The sequence below is a fragment of the Watersipora subatra genome, chromosome 3 (genome assembly GCF_963576615.1).
Source record: "Watersipora subatra chromosome 3, tzWatSuba1.1, whole genome shotgun sequence".
NCBI lineage: Eukaryota > Metazoa > Bryozoa > Gymnolaemata > Cheilostomatida > Watersiporidae > Watersipora > Watersipora subatra.
Window position 1 is genome coordinate 10,394,161 of NC_088710.1, and position 23,300 is coordinate 10,417,460.

At 34.9% G+C, this 23,300-nt stretch overlaps 1 protein-coding gene across 1 annotated transcript; it reads left to right on the forward strand.

The window, feature by feature from the left end:
- Nucleotides 1–16,521: 16,521 nt before the first annotated feature.
- On the forward strand, nucleotides 16,522–23,042 carry LOC137391344 (probable serine/threonine-protein kinase clkA). Its single transcript, XM_068077791.1, has 3 exons — nucleotides 16,522–16,591; nucleotides 21,427–21,506; nucleotides 21,903–23,042. Exons 1-3 carry the CDS (start codon nucleotides 16,584–16,586, stop codon nucleotides 22,877–22,879), a joined length of 1,065 nt encoding a protein of 354 aa, XP_067933892.1. The 5' UTR covers nucleotides 16,522–16,583; the 3' UTR covers nucleotides 22,880–23,042.
- The last annotated feature ends 258 nt before the right edge of the window (nucleotides 23,043–23,300 follow it).

The following is a 23,300-nucleotide window of genomic DNA, read 5'->3' on the forward strand; positions in this document are numbered from 1 at the left end:
CTTTTTAAATATTTACTATTGATGTTTTTATTTTTGGTTAGCGACGGTTTGATTCGTGATTTGTGATGTTTTTATTTGTGCTTCAAAACAGTCTGTCATAGTCTGTCTATATGCTTCTGTACCAGCGGTGTGAAAGATTTAAACTGCCGAAAACAAGATGTTTTAATGATTTAGTTTTTTTTAAATCAATCTATAGGATATGTTCTATTTACCAAAAAGCCTACTGTAGTTATACTACAAAACTGAGGGAGCCTGTCTTACATGAATGTTAAATATTAAGACAAGCAAATTTAAGTACACCCTAAAAAAGTCTTTATTCTAGCTAGTAGTTTTGCTCCTAATTATGGCAGCACTGAAACTACCATGTTATTTGTTATTAATTCATAGTTGGTTAAGTATTTTTTAGATTAATTCTTGCAATAAACACATCATTGGAAAGCTAATGAAGTTCTACTCATAAATATTATTAAATATCAATTAATATTTGCCTTTTAGCCGGGTTTTAATAAAACGTTGCAATATCAGGTCATTAAGAAACAAATCCAATATAAAATAGGTTTATATTTGTTGACAAAACTGATCAAACTTATCATGGTTTTTTGAACATACACGTGCATGTAACTATATAAAAGTAAATTGCTGGCATTTGGAGTATTTGGAGTATTAGTAGCGTCTTAATATTTAGTTGGTCAGCTTGTATTGTCAATCACAGGATAGGATAAAATGGGTGTTCAGTAAATGTATTATTTCTTGAGAATACTTTTGGTGGCAGACAGAGTGTCTACAAAACTTGATTCTCAAACATATCGACCATGTATGGTCTGAGATAATAAAGGAAGTGAGCGCCATTAATGACAAATAACGTGAAAATTACTTAGTGGCCCCATAATTATTATCACCACTATAGTAACAACTGCAAACATGATGGGGATAAGATGTATTTGAAAAGTAATAAATTTATTGCACCGCATGCCGACATGAAACTGGGGAGGTCAATGGCTTGAGCTCTAGTGCACCTTCTCTGTAAACAATTGGTTCTGGTAGAAGGAAGAACTTTAGATCTTAAATTTCTCTTGTTGCCTGGTCAAAGATACAGGTTAGTCTGCTAAGGAAGAAAGCATACTTTATAGTGAAAGTGACTAAAATGTTTGGTACTATTAGCTGGAATGCGCATGCATATCAGATTTTATTTTCAAAAAATCATTTGTTTGTCAGTATTTCATATAGAGATTTTTGATTTGGTTCATATTATGTTACCTCCAACATTTGCTTCAGCAAAATCATTATTTTTTAGTCCATTTCTTTCACAAGAAGCAAACATAAATTTGTACATGTTGATACATATTGATGCACATTGATACATATTGATACATAGTGATACATATTGATTAATTTTGATACATATTAATAGATATTGATACATGTTGTTACATATTGATACCTATCGATGCATATTGATACATATTGATACATAATTATTGATACCTATTGATACATGCCAATACATATTGATACATATTGATACCTATCGATACATATCAATACATATTGATACATATTGATACCTATTGATACATGTCGATACATATTGATACCTATTGATACATATTGATACCTATCGATGCATATTGATACATATTGATACATAATTATTGATACCTATTGATACATGCCAATACATATTGATACATATTGATACCTATCGATACATATCAATACATATTGATACATATTGATACCTATTGATACATGTCGATACATATTGATACCTATTGATACATGTTGATACATATTGACAGATATTGTTACTTGTTGATAAATATTGATATATTTACATAGCACTCTCTAGATATTTTTTGTTGAAAAATGAGCCTTCCGATTAACTGCCAATCTAAATCATATTCCAGCATACATTATTCCAACGAATAATCTTTCCAAATCTTTGCATCTTCTTACTTTACCTATGTTAAATGTTTATTTTACTTTAATTAATCGTTTCAAAATCTTCCATAGTTTTGGTCCTCATCTTTTATATGACAGTTACAGGTTTTTAACTAATTTCAACTTACGTAATATAAACCAATTGCATGCAACATCTAACTATTATTTTGAAAATATCATCGCTAGCTACTTTAACAATGTTTCACTTAATATCCGTTCTCTTAGCAGAGAAAGAATCTTTAAACACTATTTGTCAAACTATTTATTTGATTTTAGTGGCTAACTGTTGCCCTTTTTTTATTCTTGCAAGGCATTTTTAAAAGACATTTTTGTTTGAAACGAAATTAATACCAATAAATAAATATCAAATTATGGTTTTTATAATAAGAATCTTTAGCAAATTGTTGATAGTATTTGTTACTAAAACTTTGTTTTTGATTGTTTTTATAATCTTCCTATTATTTACATCAAAATCACTTGATAAAGTGCCAAGATCATTTACTGCTGATTTTTTACATAGTGAGAGATCTAATTTAAAAAGGAAGGACAGGAACCAATTGATTGCATGCTTGACACTCATTTCTTTTCTTTTATTATCTTTATAAACCTTTTCTAAACTTATAAATTTCTAAACTCTTTACAAACAAGCAAGATCTAGTTTGTCGAATATTGCCTTATACCAAGTACTAGATGCACACCTGATGTGCACCAACTTGTCAAAAATAATTTATATCAACTATGGAATAAGTATGTGAAGTCTATTTATATGACACAAAATATATAAAATAGCAATGTTTTTGACATAATTTAAAGAAAGTTATTTTATAAAAACCAATAATAGCACAGCTTGATTTTTACAAATGTTGGTTTTCTGGTAGACACATAGCTCTCGTAAGTGTATATCAGAAGGTAGGATCATATGAGTCATCTGTTTAGATAAACTATACCCTATTGGTCGGCTGCTACGCTTTATTTAAATAAGAACTGTGTCTGTTTGTCTGTCTGTCCGTCTATCCGTTACCAGAAACCATTGTTAGAGTTTGGGATAAAAGATTGCTTCTTATGAAAAGCAAACTCATGACACGCAGCTAACCAGCCTTACACTCAAACACCTGGTTAATCACCTTTCTTGCAGCATTTCAGAATAGTTGTGTCCATACTTATTCTCTGTACTTTGTCGGCACACCTGATGATCTCTTACTGCACACTAGTCTCCATAAAATAAGCTCTGATTCAAATATTTGTACCAATATATTTACAATTTTCAAAGTTTTTAGCAAAATGCCATACTGTTAGCTCCAAAAATAAAAAACTTAAAAATTAGTCTTTTCTTCTGAAAAATCTCTGAAAAATGTAGCTGTTAAAATTTTGTTTGATAAAATTTATGCAAGCTGCTACTATTTCTTTTGGCTATTATCTCCCTTGTAAGGCCATAAAATCGACTAGTAATCAATTGATCAAATCATAATTAATACTCTTTATCTGATAAGAAGAAGAAACTCAATGGTGATTTATTAGGCCTTCAATGCACTTAACCAATATCTGTCGTCCATCCTAGACGCTAGATACAACAGGAACGGTCTCAGTCACAGCTGAGCAAACACAATAGAGGTAGACTTCCACATCTTTAATTAAACAAAGAAACTTAATTCTATCTCAGTCTGATAAGAGCACATCCCGATGGTAATATTGGTGTTTCTCGTCTGCGCTAGTATCTTGTTTTTTAGTCTGCTGTTAATATGGTCTTAGCAACGCTCAACAACTTCTAGTTACTGCTAATTATTTCTCTTTCTTTACCTTCTGATTTACCTTCTAAGGTTCAAGATTTGTGTAAAGTTTTTGGGATAATTTTATAAAATGAAACAGCGCAAAAAAGTTAGTTCAACGCAATTTTGTTGATACAAACATATTTTACTGTTGAAAAAAGTACATGAAGTCAACTCACAGTTGGCGCAACTAGCAAGTGTTATAAAACAATTAGTGGTGTAGAAACACAGAATATGCCATATGCTCCCCTGAGTCACATGCTAGTCACTAATGTAAAGAGCATGCTAGAATTCTTGTTCTACAGCGAGGATGATCTGCTTTATTAGTAAGTGCCTGTTGCTGTTGATATTCAGGTCAGAAGCCAAATATATTACACACGATCATTGCTCGTTAAACTTTACTATAATAAGAGCCATTACTAGATAAGAAAAAAGATTGCTTTCACCGGGATTCAAACTCTCAACCTTTAGTTTCGTTGTCCAACCCTCTATGACCACTTCGGTATTTGATGGAATAATTGTGCATATAGTTATTACACATGATGATCTCTCATAGCACACTAGACTACCAAGATACTAATCTATGTCTATGTCCAAAGCCAAACTAAGAACAATAAAAAATTGCCCAGCAAGAGAATCTAACTCTTGGTGTCAGATTTGAAGGCACCCACGCTACACCACTTGAGAGCCCTAACTATTTGTTAGATAATGCTCTGTGTACTTATTACTCATGATGATCTCTCATGGTGCACGGGAGTGCCAAGCGTATTAGTAGTTATAAACCCTTGTTCACAACACAAAAAGTAAGTCCTACTTCTAGTTTTGATATTAAATTTCATAAAAATATGAATTTTATTTTAATGAAATCTTGCATAATATTCATTTTTAAGCAAAATTTTCACATGGGTAGCTTATCAAAAAACAATGAAAGTTGAAAAATCAATAGACAAACAACTCGAAGAGATTTTGAAGACTTGAAGATTCAATTAGCGATTTAAGTGCGGGCAATAAAAAGCGAGGAACATAACATATTGATACCTACTTTGAAATAATTTCACACGCTACGGGAGGCTTGTTTATAAGTGCCCTCAATGCCTTACAATGTGGAGACTTCCTGTAGCCAGAATGAACTAGAAGAAAGATAACGACTTCCACAGGAAATTAATAAACAATTGACGAACTTACTAAAAAATTTTAATTCATCATCGTAAAGATTCATATGGACAAATGTGTTTGACCCATTTATTTCTTGACACCCCAAGTTTTTTCTTTGATCTCTGATGATGCCAGAACATTTTGCCAGTATAAAATTTTTAACATATAGACCACTTGACATCAGTCTGATAAGATTTTCTTTGCCGACCGCTTGCAAATGATTGAAGAGTTATAAAGTACCAGTTTTAGATTCATGATTTATGGAAACTAACAGGCCCTTGAGCTCATTCCTAGGTAAGAACATAGATGATTCCGAGATTTAATTTATAGATGCTGATAATATCTAATGGCAGCCTCTGATTAAGAGTTGTTGCTGTTAAAGTACAGATTTCAATGGTCTCAGCAAGTAATCATTAAAACACGATTATTAAACAAGCATGTCTATAGCCATTGTTGTATGAGAAACACAGAATTTATGAAAGTGCGCAGAATCCATCATTAGATTTCACGCACTTTAATCCATTTAGCATCTTCTGACTTGAGGGAGTGACATTGATGAAAATTATTTTCAAACTTATTTATAGAAACCTCCTTATATAATCTTAACGATTGCTCAAATGAAAATCCTGCAGCAGTTTATTTGTTTGGAAAAGTCTGAAAATCTTGAGGCAATGTGCTAATCTGTAGAGAACATGAAAGCACTGGATAGGTCCTTGAATGTTTCCTGTAAAACAAATCGGCAAAATAAAAATCTGAGGTAGCCATTATGTAAGTTCAGAGCTATACAGTTTTTAAGGCAGTCTTCTTGAAACATCAATTGGAAAGATGCTAACATTCCTGGTAAAAGATTAATAACCTAAAAATTTATAAAGTTCCTTGAATCTATAAAAATATAGCTTTTACATGAAAAAACAGAAACATTCTATATATAATTATAGTAAACTTTTGATTAATGTTATAGTAAATTGTTTAGCATTGTTTTCTCATACAACTTGTGTTATTTTGTACTACTTTAGACAGCACTTCACTCTGAGTTTTTATCATATTTCATGTGTTTTATATATTTGTTTGCAAACATGTTTAATTTACCAAAGACTCTACCACCTAGCCAATTTATGTATTTGTGAATATATTTGTGTGCAAAATAATTAATTTGCAATAATTTAGACTGAAACCTATTTGTATGAACTTTAGCTACACCCTCTATGAATGTTCATAAACATGTTTATAAGACTATAATCAAAAACTCTACCACCTAGCCAATCATTTTATAAATGTCTATAGATGTTTATGTAACCTTTACTATAATAAGATACCTGTTTGTCCGTTTGTCTGTCCTTCAGTCTGTCTGATTAAAGCTAGTGTTGGAAGTTGAGAAAAAGATTGCATTATGTAGGACTTTAACCCATGATGTTCGACGCAGACATATAGCATGCTACAACCTGCACAAACCACTTGCCTTACAAATATAAAAACTATTGTGCATTATATGCTCATTTTCTGTGGTTTATTGGAGCACATAATAACCTTTCAAGGCACTTGATACAGCCAGGATGCTAGTACTGTAATTATAAGACCATGGTTTAGATAAGCATCTAGCATTCGGTGTAAATTGTGAACAAAAAGCTAGGAAAAATACTTAACAGTAAAGCCCAAGCATATGCAATTGTGCAATCATTTGTTTGAATTCAGCTAAAAAATCTTTATAACTGAAAAATTCATTTTCCTCTTTTAGAATAATAATAAAATAATGATTAAACATGATCGGAAAATTAATTAGAGTTAAACTAAGGCTATGAACACTTTATAGGCAATTGTAACAATTTGAAAATATTGTGTTCTCCTACAAAAGCGATGACAAGACAACTCCTTTTAATCAGACTATTTAATGCGGTGTGAGTTCAATAATCAGAAAGTGAAGACACTAAAGATCAACATGAATACTTCAGCAGTTGTCAGATGTTTAAATATGCCAAAAAAGTTATAAATGAATTAAATTCAATGCCAGCAAATGTAACAGGTTCTCTGAATTTCCACTCCTAATACCAACACTTTTATGAATGCTCAGCTTTTGTTAACAACGTATTTAAATTGCAGTAAATCCTGTAAACTACAACAGCAAACGTAGACAACATTTTTTAAAGTTATCTCCCTTTGTACATAAACTTTTTACACATTACACGATATTGACATCTATTAGAGTACATTTCATATGTTATGTTATTTTATTGCCGAGTCTTATCTTTAAACTAAAATTGTATCATTACACCATTATCTGTATATCATATTGTCTGTATATCATATTATGATATACATATTAGGATATTATTATATGTCTGTATAATTCACCTTTTTGTCTATTCATTTTATGAGCCTAAATCAAATAGTGATTTTAACTTGTGTAAATAATACCAATTTCTAAAAATGGATTCAAATTTTCAGATTGATCCGATTGATGATGATTGAATAAATAGTGTCAGAAATCTGACAGCCAGAATTCTTTCTGTTGTTTTTGATTTTTCGTTTTTTTAATTGTTCGTTTTTTTAGCTTTCAAGAGCTTGTAATCACATTTCCACATATTTTGTACCTACAACAAAGCAGAGTAAGACATGACGAACCATTTGATACCAAATAATTGTAATGTGAATTTTGTTGCAAGTAAACCTTTAAGCAGGTTACTTACAGAGTAAGCAAGTTGTGCCAAGAGCAAGAACAGGGCGATCTATGTCTGAGAAGTTCTAGATGATAGATATTTTCTTTCTCTGGCAAAGTGTCCCATAGATGCTTTTTGAGGTCTCTGTGGTGAACTTGACACCTTCTCATGTTGTTTCACAGAGCCAAAGTCTAGAAATAAGCCATTTACATTTTCCGAATGATGGCGCTGGAAGCATTGTCACCCTGTAGCAATGCAACGAAAATTTTAGCAACTTATCTGTGAGTGCTTCACCTAGCAATTGATGAGAGCATATGCACAGAGACAACAACTCCTTGATTCTTTGATAAGATGTGTTGATTATTAAGACAACTAGAAGTAAGATAGTGGAACTGCCACAATCCGCTTTACTATAATAAGAGCCGTGTCCATCTGTCCAAGGTCAAGGTTGGATGGGGGAAAATGATTAAATCATACAGGATACGAACTTGTTACTTTCAATTTGTCTGACTGACACTCCACCACCCTCGCCAATCAACAGCCTTGCTGCGCTGCGGAATAAGTACTGTTGCACTTGCTGGACTGCACAAGTAGTAGTGTTTTATAAAAAATATATAAAACTGATTTGAAAATGTAAAACAGCTTTTTGTCCCATTTGTACATTTTGCTGACGTTAGATTATGAGATTTGTTGAATTTTAGCCAAATCCATGCGTCTAGTACTCCTCCCATAACGTAAAATGGTGAGCTGACAGGTATTAAAGAAACATTTTAAAATGAACAAAGTTGCTCAACAATGGAGATGTTGATATACTTCAACAAAATTTTGTTGATACAAAGTACAAACTTATTTTACTTTCAAAAGAAGCACAATAAGAAGTCAGCTCACAAGTGTGATTAGCAAGTGCTATAAAACCATTAGTAGTGAATATGCTATAGTTGGGACGCCCCCTCCTCACCCCTTTTCCAACTCCTCCCCCTCCGCAACCCTCCCCTTCTCCAACCCTCCTCCACCGTGTCCCCTTTCCGCCATTTCCCCACTCTTTCCCTCTCCCCTCTCCCCTCTCCCCTCTCCCCTCTCCCCTCTCCCCTCTCCCTCTCCCCTCTCCCCTCTCCCCTCTCCCCTCTCCCCTCTCCCCTCTCCCCTCTCCCCTCTCCCCTCTCCCCTCTCCCCTCCTCTTTCAGTTTGTATACTGGTCAATAAAGCAAAGAACTTGCTAGAATACTAGTTCTACAGCTAACCAGCTTGAGGCTGCATTGTAAGCTGCTTTATTAGTCAGCGCCTGTTCTGTGTCTTTATTTCAGTAAGAAAAAGTAAAAATCGATTTAACACGCGCAACATTCAAAACAAAATATTCCATGGTTGTGTAAAAACTTTAAAATTGACATTCAAACTACATGTACAAAATGATCAAAAGATATTCTAATAAATACACAGCGTTTATGTAATAAAATGTTACAAGAAAGGCTATTGCGGCAATCGGCTATTAATTTTAAAAGCGTTTTAAATGTAGATCTTTTGGATGATTGAAATTTATTATAGATGATGTACCTGTTAAAGTCTGGTGAAGTCTGGTAGAACAGGGAAGTGGTGAAAGTAAATTAAAGTGAAAAATGGTTGCTGTGTAAAGAGTTTAGTGGTTAAAAACTCACTCACCAGTCCCACTTCCTTTTTGATAGGTCAGAAGGAGATGACTGAAGTGTGGTAAATATTGGCTCCTGTCTGGAATTCCTCTTAGTAAATATTTAATGGACAGGCTTACCATCATTGGCTGACATTCTTATTGAAAAAAGTCTGAGATGGTTGAGCCATGTACACAGAAAGGAACAAGACCGCTCTCACATCAACCATTATACTCGCAACTCGTTAACTTATACTCGTAAACAACAATCATAGACAGTATTAGTCGCCTTGACTGACTGCGAGAGAGAGAGAGAGAGAGGGAGGGAGGGAGAGAGAGGGAGAGAGAGGGAGGGAGGGAGAGAGAGGGAGAGAGAGAGAGGGAGAGAGCGGGAAAGAGGGAGAGAGAGGGAGAGAGAGGGAGAGAAGGAGAGAGAGGGAGAGAGATTTGAGAGAGAGAGAGAGAGAGAGAGAGAGAAAGAGGGAGAGAGAGGAGAGGGAGAGAGAGGAGAAGGAAAGAGGGAGAGAGGGAGAGAGGGAGAGAGGGAGAGAAAGGGAGAGAGAGGGAGAGAGAGGGAGAGAGAGGGAGAGAAGGAGAGAGAGAGAGAGGGAGGGAGGGAAGGAGAGAGAGAGAGAGAGAGAAAGAGGGAGAGAGAGGAGAGGGAGAGAGAAGGAGAGAGGGAGAGAAAGAAATGTTTAACACTGGGTTGTTGTTTTTTGTTTTTTTTGTACTGACCTTCTGACCTTTGCAAAGGTGAAGATTAAGTCTTCATTGTGAAGTCAATCACTAGTAGAGAGGCTATTTGTTTCGCAAGATACTGAATTACGACTTGTGTGTAATTTGGAAATAATACCACTTTGTTTACACCAACTACATTTTTGTTTAGAGCAGTGTATGTTCTCCCACTGCCAGATATGTTAACTTTACTAAGATTGTCAGATTCAAAATACTGAATGGTTTTACTCGTCACACATCACTGATATGTGTCAATCCTCAAGTGCCAGATATCTTATTTTGTACCCAAAGATGCACTCAACAATTGTATGGCTAAGTATTTTAATCTTTTGTCAAAAGAGACAAGAGATACCTAACCTCAATAGCTTCAAGCCTCCCTTGTATAAATTTTTATTTTTGCGTTTTTGATCTCATGCTAATACTTTTTTATTGATTGATTTTTGTGACACCATTAGTAAAACATATTTTCTATAAAAATTATTATGGACTGCCCAATCTATATATAATTTTTGTCTGTTAGTCGTCTATAGTTCCTGTGTCCAGTTACAGCAATAAAGCTTTAGAAATAAAAAATCCACTTCGCACTAGATTTGAACTCGGAACCTCCTGGTCTGCATGCAAAAATTCTATCTATTAAGCAACACAGCTACTTGCAACGCTGGCCCTAATCATGCATATAGCCATTACATTGGTTGAAATAAGCATACAGACATTGTGTAATGCTTAACGTCACACGAGCTTGCTTCGTGGCTCACCGTTTCACAGTCTTCACGGTCTTTATATAAGCAATCTTATGTTACTAGCTTAATTTACTCAAATTAACCAATGGGTCAATTTTGCCATCGACTAATTAGTCAGCTTAACCAAAAGCCACTACATTACCTGCTGTTTTTAATTTTATATTATTATTAATTTTTAATTAGCAATGCCGGGTCTTCACCTAGCAAAAGTATATACATAATTCCTCAAAAATAGAGTAGGGTGTCTGCTTCGCTTACTGCAAGCAAAGGCTGTGCAGTATTATTTAGAGTATTACTGCACAAACAATGGCTCTAGGATTTTGGCTAGACATGTCTGAGCCCAGCGATAAGAGAACCTCAACGACTGGAAACATACCCAGTTGCAGAGAGCAAGTTAAGGCTAGATACCTTTCTTCTCACCACCAGTGGCTTTTTTGAGAATTGAACCCCAATCCGTTGTTTGCAGGTCAAGCATTCTTGACCACCAGGCCATGGCCGCTCATCGCTGAAGTTGATCACGACTGTAGCAGCTGCAGTTTTAATAGACTTATATAGTCTATTACAGCTGGTCTCATGAACACAGCTCCGAAGGTGTAATACCAGTGAAATGCGCTGATTAGTTAATATGAGTTTTTGACAGAAGGACGAAAAAATGACTTGAAGAAGTGTTATCAGATCTGGACTCAGTAACTGCCGTAATCCACCCCGCAAATAGGCTGTGGACCTCAAAATGCCAGTGAATATCAAACATCATTTAGACTGCAATGGCATAAATAGCAGGAAAAGCTGAGGATCATCAGTCTCTCAATTGTAGAGATTTTTCGAGTCATCTGTCTATGGAAACAAATTCCTACGCATTACACAATATTAACACTTATTGGAGTGCATTTCTAACACATAAAAAATCACAACACATCACGGTGATGTGTAATGCTATTTTAATATTTAGTGTTTTCTTTAAGTTAAAATTGTATCATTACATTACTGTTTTTATATCTTTATGCATATACATCTTTTTATATATATTATATGTCTATGTTATGTGTCTATGTGGTTCACATAACTATTTCTATGGGTCTAGGTTAAATAGAGATTTTGACCTGCGTTAACCTTCTCGTATTCATTGTATCATCGACCAAGTAACAACTATCAGAAACCTAACAGTTAGAACTCTCTCTGGTCTAGATGATCTACAGATGTCTTCGAAGTTTCTCTGGGAAACTTCACAGTGTAAGTGCAAAAACAGGATTTCTGTGGTACAGCCCATCAACATTGGGTATAAGCATCAGAGAACCTAAGCTTTTCCTTGATTCGGTACTATCTTACTTGAAGGCCTTGGAGCTGGTCATTCTCCAACAAATAAAAACCTTATAGTAAAAACTCACAAAAGGAAGCCCTATTGCTATTTCTATAAATACCAGTGAGACTAATAATGGAAATGTTTCCTGGTAGTGTTTCATCTTTTTCATATATGTTGCTGCAGAGCAGTATGCTGGTCTCATTATATCAGTTGTCCATTGGCAAAGGTCTACATCATTGAAGATCTAAGGCGAACACAGATTATCTTTGAGTTAATGTTTGAGTTGAGAATGAAGTGCAGACCTTAAAATGCATAGTTGGAGGAAGGATGTGGATATTAGGGATGTTGGCATGTTGCTAAGCTCTTTGTGAAAGGAAGCCATTTGTGTTGCACGCTGCCGAACTGTTATAAAGATGGCTTCCTGTTACTTCACATCGATGCATGACTCAGCTTTGAAATGAAAAGCCAAACGCAAAACTTAGATCCATGAGTCTGCATACATGCAGCTGTGGTCTAGTGGTCTAGTAGTTAGCACTCTGCACTGCAACACGGCAGGTCAAGGGTTCAATCGAGCTGGTTCAACTTTGACCTGTTAGTTATTCCATTACTTTTCTAGAAAAAACTGTAAAAACTACCATTATTTCTGCGTCTGTGTTCTGGGAGTATATAAATTACGTGTTATTATTATGGTGTTTAATATGTTAAGGTTGTTATCATTGCAATTACATTGTTATGTATTTGCCATCGGAGTAGTACACTTAAAGCACTCAGATTTCAATCATATACCCCTCGCAATTTTAGGTTGATTACAGTAGCTTTGGCCTTGATTAGACTTCACCGGTCCGAACAATAACCAACTCAAGCAGAGTCAGTTGACTGCACATTAGCTCATGCCTGGTGATTCATCAGTCCACCGCTTAGCATGGGATCTTTATAAATAGTTTAATGTTTTAAGCTCTGATAACCAAACTTTACAAAACACAAATCTTATCTGTACTGTTTATTGGAGTCGTTATCACTTCATCCATAGAGTAATTACTATGCTGGCCAGAGTTTGGTAAAAGACGCACATAGAGGATAACTCCAAATTTATAAATACTCACAGAATTAAATTCCCCATTCTATGTCAGATATTTTGTCGATATTTTGTCTACCTTTTTAAGCTAAGTAATCCAAAAGCAACCTACAGTTTTATAAGCACTCCTCAACTTGCTACACTTTGTCAGCTAGTAAAAATACTTAACTAACCAACTTGCTACACTTTGTCAGCTAGTAATAATACTTAACTAACCAACTTGCTACACTTTGTCAGCTAGTAATAACACTTAACTAACCAACTTGCTACACTTTGTCAGCTAGTAATAATACTTAACTAACCAACTTGCTACACTTTGTCAGCTAGTAATAATACTTAACTAACCAACTTGCTACACTTTGTCAGCTAGTAATAACACTTAACTAACCAACTTGCTACACTTTGTCAGCTAGTAATAATACTTAACTAACCAACTTGCTACACTTTGTCAGCTAGTAATAATACTTAACTAACCAACTTGCTACACTTTGTCAGCTAGTAATAATACTTAACTAACCAACTTGCTACACTTTGTCAGCTAGTAATAATACTTAACTAACCAACTTGCTACACTTTGTCAGCTAGTAATAGTACTTAACTAACCAGGAGCATAAAAAATCTCTCATTACTGATTAGAAAAGTGAAGATGTAACGTTTGCTCTAGCATCTGTCAGCTAATAACTTTTCTAAGAAGTATTTCCCAGCCTGCAAAACTTTGATGCAGTTAGCAGTGTTAAATAGTCTGCAGTATAACATTCTATTATACAATGTGGTCGCTAGAACGAAGATATATTAGTCTCGCAGCAACTATCATGAAGGGAATATAGATCAAGCAATCCACAACAGCCAATCACAATCACCAAAATGGTGCACATTGCACAAAGTATCATGAGTACTCGGCAACGTATTGGGAAAGTTTGGCAGCTGCAATGTTTCCCGACATCTGCATGGCCTTGGTTTGTGGTGCACATAATCATCAAATAATTGCCGAGAGGACAACTCTGAGATACAGTGATATAGTGTGAACCAGCCTGCTGTAGTCCCTGATGTTATATCTCCATTTTTAAAAGTACAAAAGTGGCTTCTTGTATTTCTGTCAAGGTTGTGTCTCTTTACTTGACATGAGAGTGACATGAAACCTTCCAGGTAACCATGGTGAGGATTGAACCCCTGACCTGCCTTGTTGCAGTACAGAGTGCTAACTACTAGACCACTAGACTACAGTTGCATGTATGCAGTCTCATAGATATAAGTTTTGCATTTGATTTTTGATTTAAAGTTGAGTCATGCATCGATGTGAAGTAACAGGAAGCCATCTTTAAGACAGTTCGGCAGCGTGCAATACAAATGGCTTCCTTTCACAGAGAGCTTAACAACAGGCCAACATCCCTAATATCCACATCCTTCCTCCAACTATGCATTTTAAAGTCTGTACTTGATTCTCAACCCAAACATTAGCTTATTAACATTATCAAACATCTACTCAAAGATAATCTTTGTGTTAGCCTGAGATCCTTAATGATGCAAACCTTATCTAATGAACAAATTGATATGATGAGACCAGCATATTGCTCTGTAGCAACAAATATGAGGAAGATGAAACACAACCAGGAAACATTTCCCTTATTAGTCTCACTGGCATGTTTAATCTCATAGATTATAATTAATCCCTGCATGATTTATCTAAATGTTGGAGGAGTGAATCATCCCGTGCCTGTTTTAAGGGCAGTATGTCCTCAGCATTACACTGAGGGGTACAGCAGGTGCCCTTTCTCATTTGTTGTTTAGCAAATGAGCCGTAAAACGGTCAATGTATAATCAGAACTGTGGCTACAATTAAAATGTATTTGTGAGTTGTCTTACATCTGTTCTATAATTGAACATAGTCTTAGAGACAGCGCATTAGTGCTGACTTAACTATACGAGAAGACAAAATAATTTTTTTCTCGGTTAGTGGCACCAATTCAAACAGCCACACTTTTGGCATGTGCTTTCAATCAAGCTTAACAAGCAGAGAGCTCCCGTATTTTTGGAACATTTCACACCTTGATTGTGTCTCATTGGCTGATGCTGATAGTCCTGAATCCACTATTCATACTTTGGAAAGTTACTAAAACGAAAAATCTGTCATTGCGATAATTTTTTCTTTATTTAACAAAAATAAAAAAGATGATAAACAATTAATTTAAATTTGTTACTTTTGCTGAGAAATATCTATTAGTCAAAAGAAGAGATTTTATAAAAAGCGTTGATCATTCAGTGTGTCCAGTCAAAGAAGCGTTTTTCAGCTTCAGTATAAACAATGTCAGAGCTCAATTTTGGTTTTGATCCTGGAGACAACTAACGCCATTCTAACAAGGCCAGAGTAGGCCTCTCTCCTTGTAACTCTGGAAACAAGAACTTGTTTTAACTTGCTATTAGCATTTTTAACAACCAAAACTATTCAGTATCTTAATGAAGACAGTAGAACCTGTTAGACTGATAGAATGGTGGAAAAACGTTCATTATATTTTAGTGTATATTTTATATCTATACGTTCACATAGATTTTTATGCTATGGAGGTGACATTTTGTTTTGCTATATGGTTACCGTCTTTTCATCAAGCCGGTCAAGCAACTATTCAATATGGTTTCAATATTCAATAATTCAATCATATAAACTTTGGGTCTGGTCTATGGTTGAGAGATGCTATGTTTGGAGATTCAACTCAGGACCTTTTATATAAAGGCTTGGCATGCTAAACCTCCTGGTAACATCTGGCAGTATCTTGCACTATAATCAAATATTGCTTTATGATTATGGTAGTTCATGTACATGCATGTTTGTGTTCTTTTATAAAAGCCATGTGACAGCTATTACACCTACTTAAAATTGTAAAGTTATGTCAACAACTAAAACTCAAATTATTGTACTCAGTGTTTATAGCAGTTTATAACATTGAGGCTTATGATACAATGACAATAAAGCACTGTATTAGCATGTTTAACTCAAGCGGGTGCTGGCAGGTGTTGGCAGGCGCTGGCAGGTGCTTGAGAGTGCTTGGATGTACTTCCAAGTTTTAGGTTTTAATACTTTCTTTCATCTCATCCAGCTAGTGATTCATTTGTCATCTGAATTTAATATATAGCTAAGTGTGTGTAGAGTTAATCGTCGTTTTACGTTCTGCCGTGTCGCTCTGTATCCTGTCGACCTGAAGGTACTGTTAAAGATGGATGATTCATCTCTTTTGCTACCAGAAGAGACTACATTTTACAGTTTAACTTGGTGCCAAGTGAAATTGTGATTTAACATGTAGGTTTTGTAATATAATATTAAAGCTACTGGTTTATTAAAAATTTCTACATATACTTAAATTATTTTAATTTACATGGCCTTTTTTTCAAACCAATGATTGTTGGTTAAAAATATTTCTTTCTATTAGTAGGTGTGATAGTATCGCGCAAGCAAGTGATGGTGAGGTAAGTGACAAGGGCAACCAGGTGCTTATGACATCACAGAATAAATAGTTGAACCAGGCATAAGACTGCATAGTACAATATTTTCCTTGCAGAAGCTAATAGTCCTGAGTACAACACACAGAGCAACTCCAGACAGCATGCACAAGTAAGTAAATACATGTAGCTATTACTATTTTGTTGAAATACATTACAGAAAAATAATGTCATTCATTTTTATCCTTTTGCGTACCTTTAAATATTATAGTACTTGTGTTTTTTCTTCATCACGGAGGTTCACAGTTTTGTCAATCATTTATCTAAATTTTTTTCTATCATTTATAATAGACAAAAGTAAGTACATGTTAGTAAATGTGCGCAGTGGAAGTATGCATTTAGTTTGAGAGTCTATTTTATTTATTTCCCAGTGTGCAGTAAAGTTATAGAATTTCACGAAAAAGTTCAAACATTTTTTTGCGCCATTCTCACACTTTTGGGGTTTGTGAATACTAATTTTAGTTTTTGCACCTCCCGCTGACATTGCTAATACCTGTGTTTGCACCTGCCATTGACATTGCTAATATCTGTGTTTGCACCTACCGTTGACATTGCCAATACCTGTGTTTGCACCTGCCATTGACATTGCTAATATCTGTGTTTGCACCTACCGTTGACATTGCTAATACCTGTGTTTGCACCTGCCATTGACATTGCTAATACCTGTGTTTGCACCTCCAGTTGACATTGCTAATACCTGTGTTTGCACCTCCCGCTGACATTTCTAATACCTGTGTTTGCACCTCCAGTTGACATTGCTAATACCTGTGTTTGCACCTCTCGTTGACATTGCTAATACCTGTGTTTGCACCTCCAGTTGACATTGCTAATACCTGTGTTTGCACCTCCCGTTGACATTGCTAATGCCTGTGTTTGCACCTCCAGTTGACATTTCTAATACCTGTGTTTGCACCTCCAGTTGACATTGCTAATACCTGTGTTTGCACCTCCCGCTGACATCGCTAATGCCTGTGTTTGCACCCCTCGTTGACATTGCTAATACCTGTTTTTGCACCTCCCGTTGACATTGCTAATACCTGTGATGCTGTAATGCTCAGTGTTGAAACTATTTGTTTCACCTAAAAGTCTGATCTTTTTTGTCTCACTAATTCAATTACTCTTTAGAATTATATTACAACACTAGCTGTTCAACCCGGCATTACCCGGGTGATAAAAAAGTATTTGGACAGAAAATTTATTTGTATTTAACATATAACAACATTCGCCATTCTAACTTTTCAACTACATATCATGAGAAAAGTGTTTTGTATAATTGAAATAAATTAACAGAGAAAATAAAAACAACTGTAAAGGTTTTCAAACTTTGTCAAACTGTAACTTTTACATTTCATATCATGATAAAAATGTTTTGTGCAGGTCAAATAAATAAGAAATAAAATAAAACAACTATTAAAGGGTTTAGATATAAATGTGAAATAATTAGCAACTAATAGCTAAATTAAGTCGGTTTTGCTACAATTACAATAAAGGATGATTCGTTAATAATACAATTATTATGAACTGAAAAAACAAAATAAAAATCTTGAATATGTTGAATTAATAATAACAATTAGTGCATAGAAGTGTGTGTATAAAAAAGATTACTGTTCCACCAGAAGCTATCCATCAAAACCTTGAATACGATGATATTATTATCTCTCGATACTGGTACAAATGTAAAAATGAGATATTGTACTTTGTCTGACCGAAAGGAGAGAGAATGTCGAGGCTCGTCTCATGAATACAGTATATTTGTCCGCGTGAGAAGAATTGGCCTTTAACCCAGATATAGTATTGAGCCTTACAAAAAATATTTCTTAACAGGGACGTCGTAACGCGTAGCGGCATTGGTAAAATAGTCATCGTGCGCTATAGTTATAGCCGGAGAGACACACATACGGATGGGCACACTAACTTTGAGAAATATATATATAGACAGAAGCGTCGTAGCATGTGGGCGCAATGCTAAAATAATAGCTATAGCTGGACAATCAATACGAAGAATACACGAATACACATAATGTACGACCAATTTTCAGAAATATATATATATATATATATATATATATATATATATATATATACATATAGATTGATGAGTGCTCTCTAGTCAGGAAGGGCATATACATATTTGAGAATTGCTCCCCCTTCACAACTGAAGTAGCTTTCCAGGTATGCAGATGGAGATTTGCCTTTTTCTGACTTCAGATTAAGTAGGAGTTGTGTTGCCCTATGTTGACTAGCAGTGTGAACTAGCAAATCCAACTAACACATAATACTCCAAAGATATTTGCTGGCTCAAAACCTGAACAATTTTGTGTTCTTTGGGCCTTTATGATAAAGTTGTAAACATGAGGCTCTCTCATTGCAACTAAACCACTTTAATTGTTGGTATAACCAGTAGTATTTTTTATAAGATTTAACGACTAACAGCGTCTATGAAATTTTTAAAAATGAGATTGAACACAATTAAAACAATACAATATAATATGGTATGATATGTTGTAATATGATATAATATCATATGTAGTATAATATATTACATATGTAATGTAAGAGCCGATTTGTATAATATAAAGCAATATGATATGATATAATGCGATATAATTTATTATAACTTACTATAATAAAACATAATACGAATGTAATATGATACAATATAATATGCAAAATGTATAATGTTTACATGTATGTATTGTTAAAGATACGTTTATATGTTTAAAAATATGTTTATATAAGTTATGTCATATATAAAATGTGTAAAACAGTTTAAGCAATATAGCAATAACCCTTTTACTGAGGCAAAAAATGTTTTATTCTAAATTTCACAACATTCAGAATCTATTATTAAAAAATTACAAAACTGTAATACACTGTATATATAATGTTATGTATAATGTATAATTTGTATCTATATCACAGGTTATTGTATATAATAGTACTTATAAAAGTTTTAATAACATATTAATTAGTGTACTACAATTAACCATGTTGCTAAATCAAAATCTCATCAAAGCTTCTAAATCAGGTATTTGTTTAAAAGCTTAATAAACATTTAACAACCCACAAAAATGGACAGTTTTGACTAAGCTAACAGCCAATCAGCAAACAGGAATTTGCTGATTGGCACATACATCTTCAGTGGCAGAATTCTGATATCAACAACAGTTTGTGTTAAAATAAGTGATTCTTATGGTCACAAATCTGTTAAAGGTTGACTTGCAACAAAATTCACATTACAGTTATTTGATATGAAAAGATTCACCATGTCTTACTTTGTTGTGTTGTAGGTGTAAAATATGTGGAAATGTGATTACCAGCTCTTAAAAGCTGAAAAACGAACAGTTAATTGCAGCCACACGAGACCGCATAGTTTGGATTCGCTTTCCAAAACAGCTCAAATGTGACGTAGTTGAGGAGATGGCTTCTGTTTACACTTTCATGCAACCTCATTCGTCGAAATATTTTCACAAATATACTTCACGCATTCAATAAAACCATGTCTATTCTTCTTACGCGTCTATTTCATCGTCGTTGTAGTGCTGTCACTTTTAGCACTGACGTCTTATAACTTACCGTAAAAATTCGTTTAATTTTTTAACCTTAGCTTGAAGGAGCACATATCATTGTCTGATAATTATGACAAGCCTGTTGGTCTCCTGTGATTATTTAAAATCGCTGCAGAAATGATTTGCGAAGTATTGGGTCACATGATCAGATTACGACTAGACGATTAGACCAAGTCGAAACAAAACTGTAAAATAGCAAGCATCTATATTTGATACGGGGTCTTCGGTAAAACCCGAAGTGTTTGTCATAAACTAGTGCTACGATAAGTTTTATATTGAGCCTTTTATTGGCCTTTCAATTCACGAGAGAATATCACGTGGCAAAACCATAACCAAATGTAATGAATACGTCAGAGAAATAAACAGATTCCAATCTATGGCGGCTTTTAGTTTTTGAGCTTTTAAGAGCTTGTAATCACATTTCCACATATTTTGCACCTACAACACAATAGAGTAAGACATGGTGAATCTTTTGATACCAAATAACTGTAATGTGAATTTTGTTGCAAGACAACCTTTAAGGCTGATTCACACTGTATTGAAATAGGTTGAAGTTGTCCTCCCAGCAATTATTCGTGGACTATGGACACCGTAGACCGATGACATGCCAGATATGTTAAGAAGCATTGCAGCTGTCAAACTTTCCCAACATTTTGTCGAGCATCCACGACAGTCTGTGTAACGTGTGCTATTTCAGTGATGATGATTGGTTGTGACGGAATGCTTAATCTATGTTTACCTTCATAACAGTAGCTGCGGGACTAGTATTTACAGTAATCGTTTCAACAACCGCATTGTATAACGAGAACATTATGCTACAGTCTATTTGTATTTTGTAAATATTTATTTACAAATTAATTGTAAATAATTGTAAATACACAGTGTTTTGTAAATACCTGGATGTAATGTTCATGGCCATAAAATCATGCCACAAATGTAAACAACAAAGCACATGGTTGGTAGGAAATGGCAATGCTCAACTTGCTCCAATGCTGAACTTACCCCACTCTCCCCTAGTGAGAACTCTATGCCGCAGTCTATTTGCTGATGTAAACACGGATGGGTTTGTGATAATGTGAACAAGGTTATAACAGAGGATCACTAATGTAGTGTGGCATTACTGTGATGATGCGTACAAGCCTTTAGCGAACCAACTTGGTTGATAACTTGGAGTTGTCACCTCATGAGAATACCTTGTCACTAAATAACCGTTTGCTATTCCAATTTTGCAGAATAATGTTTGAAATGACAACTCCAAATAGGAAACTAATTGCATTCTTGCAAGTATCGAGTAGGAATCGTATTTATAGAGCCAACAGTAGTTCTATATCACAGTTTTGGTGTCCGTTTATAAACACGTATGTAACTTTCTGTTTAGGAACCAAACAGTCAGTGTTATACTGCTGAGTACAGCTTTGGTACTAGTATCTGCCTATCCATTGATACGCCTAAAGAGAGGTAAGACATTTAGTCACAAACTTGCAAGCACCTGATTAGCACTTATTCAAAACCACTGCATTAATAGATGGTTTGCTGACAGTTAATAATTGTTAAAAGTGAGTTATGAAAGGACAATTTCTGATTGATTGTTACCAGTTAATGTGCTATGCAGTTGTCTAAAGTTAACAACTGATAGTTGTTAAATTATTGTCGGAAAAAATTCATACACTGTTTCTACCAGTTAAAAACTGTTAAATGAATGTCAGCAGCTAACAATTTGCTGTCAGCAGCTAACAATTTGCTGTTAGCAATATGTTAAATAGATCTTAGCAGTTAACAATTGTTACACATTTGTTAACAGTTACTAATTGTTTACAGATTGTTAACATTTATGAAGCAAATCCTTGTTTGCAGACAGTGGCAACAACAATGGCAGAAACAACACGGATGGTACCAATGGAAATAACAATGGAAACCTTAATATAGGGGGAGATAGTGGCAATGGAAATGGAAATAATAATGTAGGAACTGGGAGGTCGTCTTATAACGGCAATGATAATGGCAACCTTAACTTTGGACAATATACATATAGCGGTAATCTCAATGGAAACAATAACAAAGGAAAACGAACAAAAGGAAATCGAAATGGAAATGCAAATACTGGAGATGGTCAAAATGGAAATGTGAACGGAAATAACAATGAGGGTAACAGTGACAGTGGCAATGATAATGGTAATGAAAATGAAGGGTCTGGTTTTCGTGGCAACAGAAATGGCAATTTTAACAGAGGTCGAGGTCGAAACGGTTTGGCCAACGGAAATAGAAACACCGGGTCTGGACCGGCAGGAAATGACAATGGCAACTACAACTTTGGAAGCGGTTATAGGGGTATTAGCAATGGGAACGAAAACTCTGGACTTGGAGTGTATGGCAATGGGAATGGAAACAACAACACGGGCAGAGGTGACCAGGGCAACAGTAATGGCAACCTCAACCACGGTGGAGGAGAAAATGGAAATGATAATGGAAACTCTAACAAAGGTCAAGGAGAAATGGGCAATGGCAACGGCAATGCTAACAATGGCCCTGGACACAATGGAAATGCAAATGGGAACGAAAACCAAGGCAGTGGTGACAGTGGAAATGAAAACGGAAACCACAACAATGGTGAAGGAGATAATGGGAACGAAAACGGCAGCAATAACAAAGGCAGCGGAGATAATGGAAATGAAAATGGTAACAACAACAATGGTGGTGGAAATGGTAACGACAACGGCAATGAAAATCATGGCAGCAGCGATGATGGCAATGATAACGGAAACAATAATGTAGGAGGAAACAACGGGAATAGCAATGGAAATGGGAATAGATCCTGGCCGGGCACTCGTTAATTTTGCTATCGTTTAACATCTGTTTCATTTATTTCTTAGCTAGTTTATTTTCATGTTTTTATACATTGTTATTTTTATTTTAACATTGCTGTCGATTTTGCTACACAAAACTGAATTGGACAAAAGTGTAGTCATTGAAACAATACAATATATTTATTTTGTCTCTGTTTGTGGCTAGTTGATAATGATGTGAAGGAAAACTGGTATAGAAGTAGTCAGTGGACATAATAAGTGCAAGGCATGAATTGTTCTTTAACTTAGCAGCTTGTAGTTGAGATGGTAGAATCAAGTTGGTATCCTTTTGTACCATAGACTGATAACGAAAAATAGAACACTTTCAAACATGCTTTAGGGTTATGGCTACCTAATACTGACAGCTACGACCAGCATCTAACCTGCTGAGGAGCTAAATGTGTTTTTA

Coding starts and splice junctions, on each gene's coding strand:
- LOC137391344 (XM_068077791.1), top strand. Junction 21,507..21,902: donor ATTGATACGCCTAAAGAGAG/GTAAGACATTTA, acceptor CCTTGTTTGCAG/ACAGTGGCAACAACAATGGC.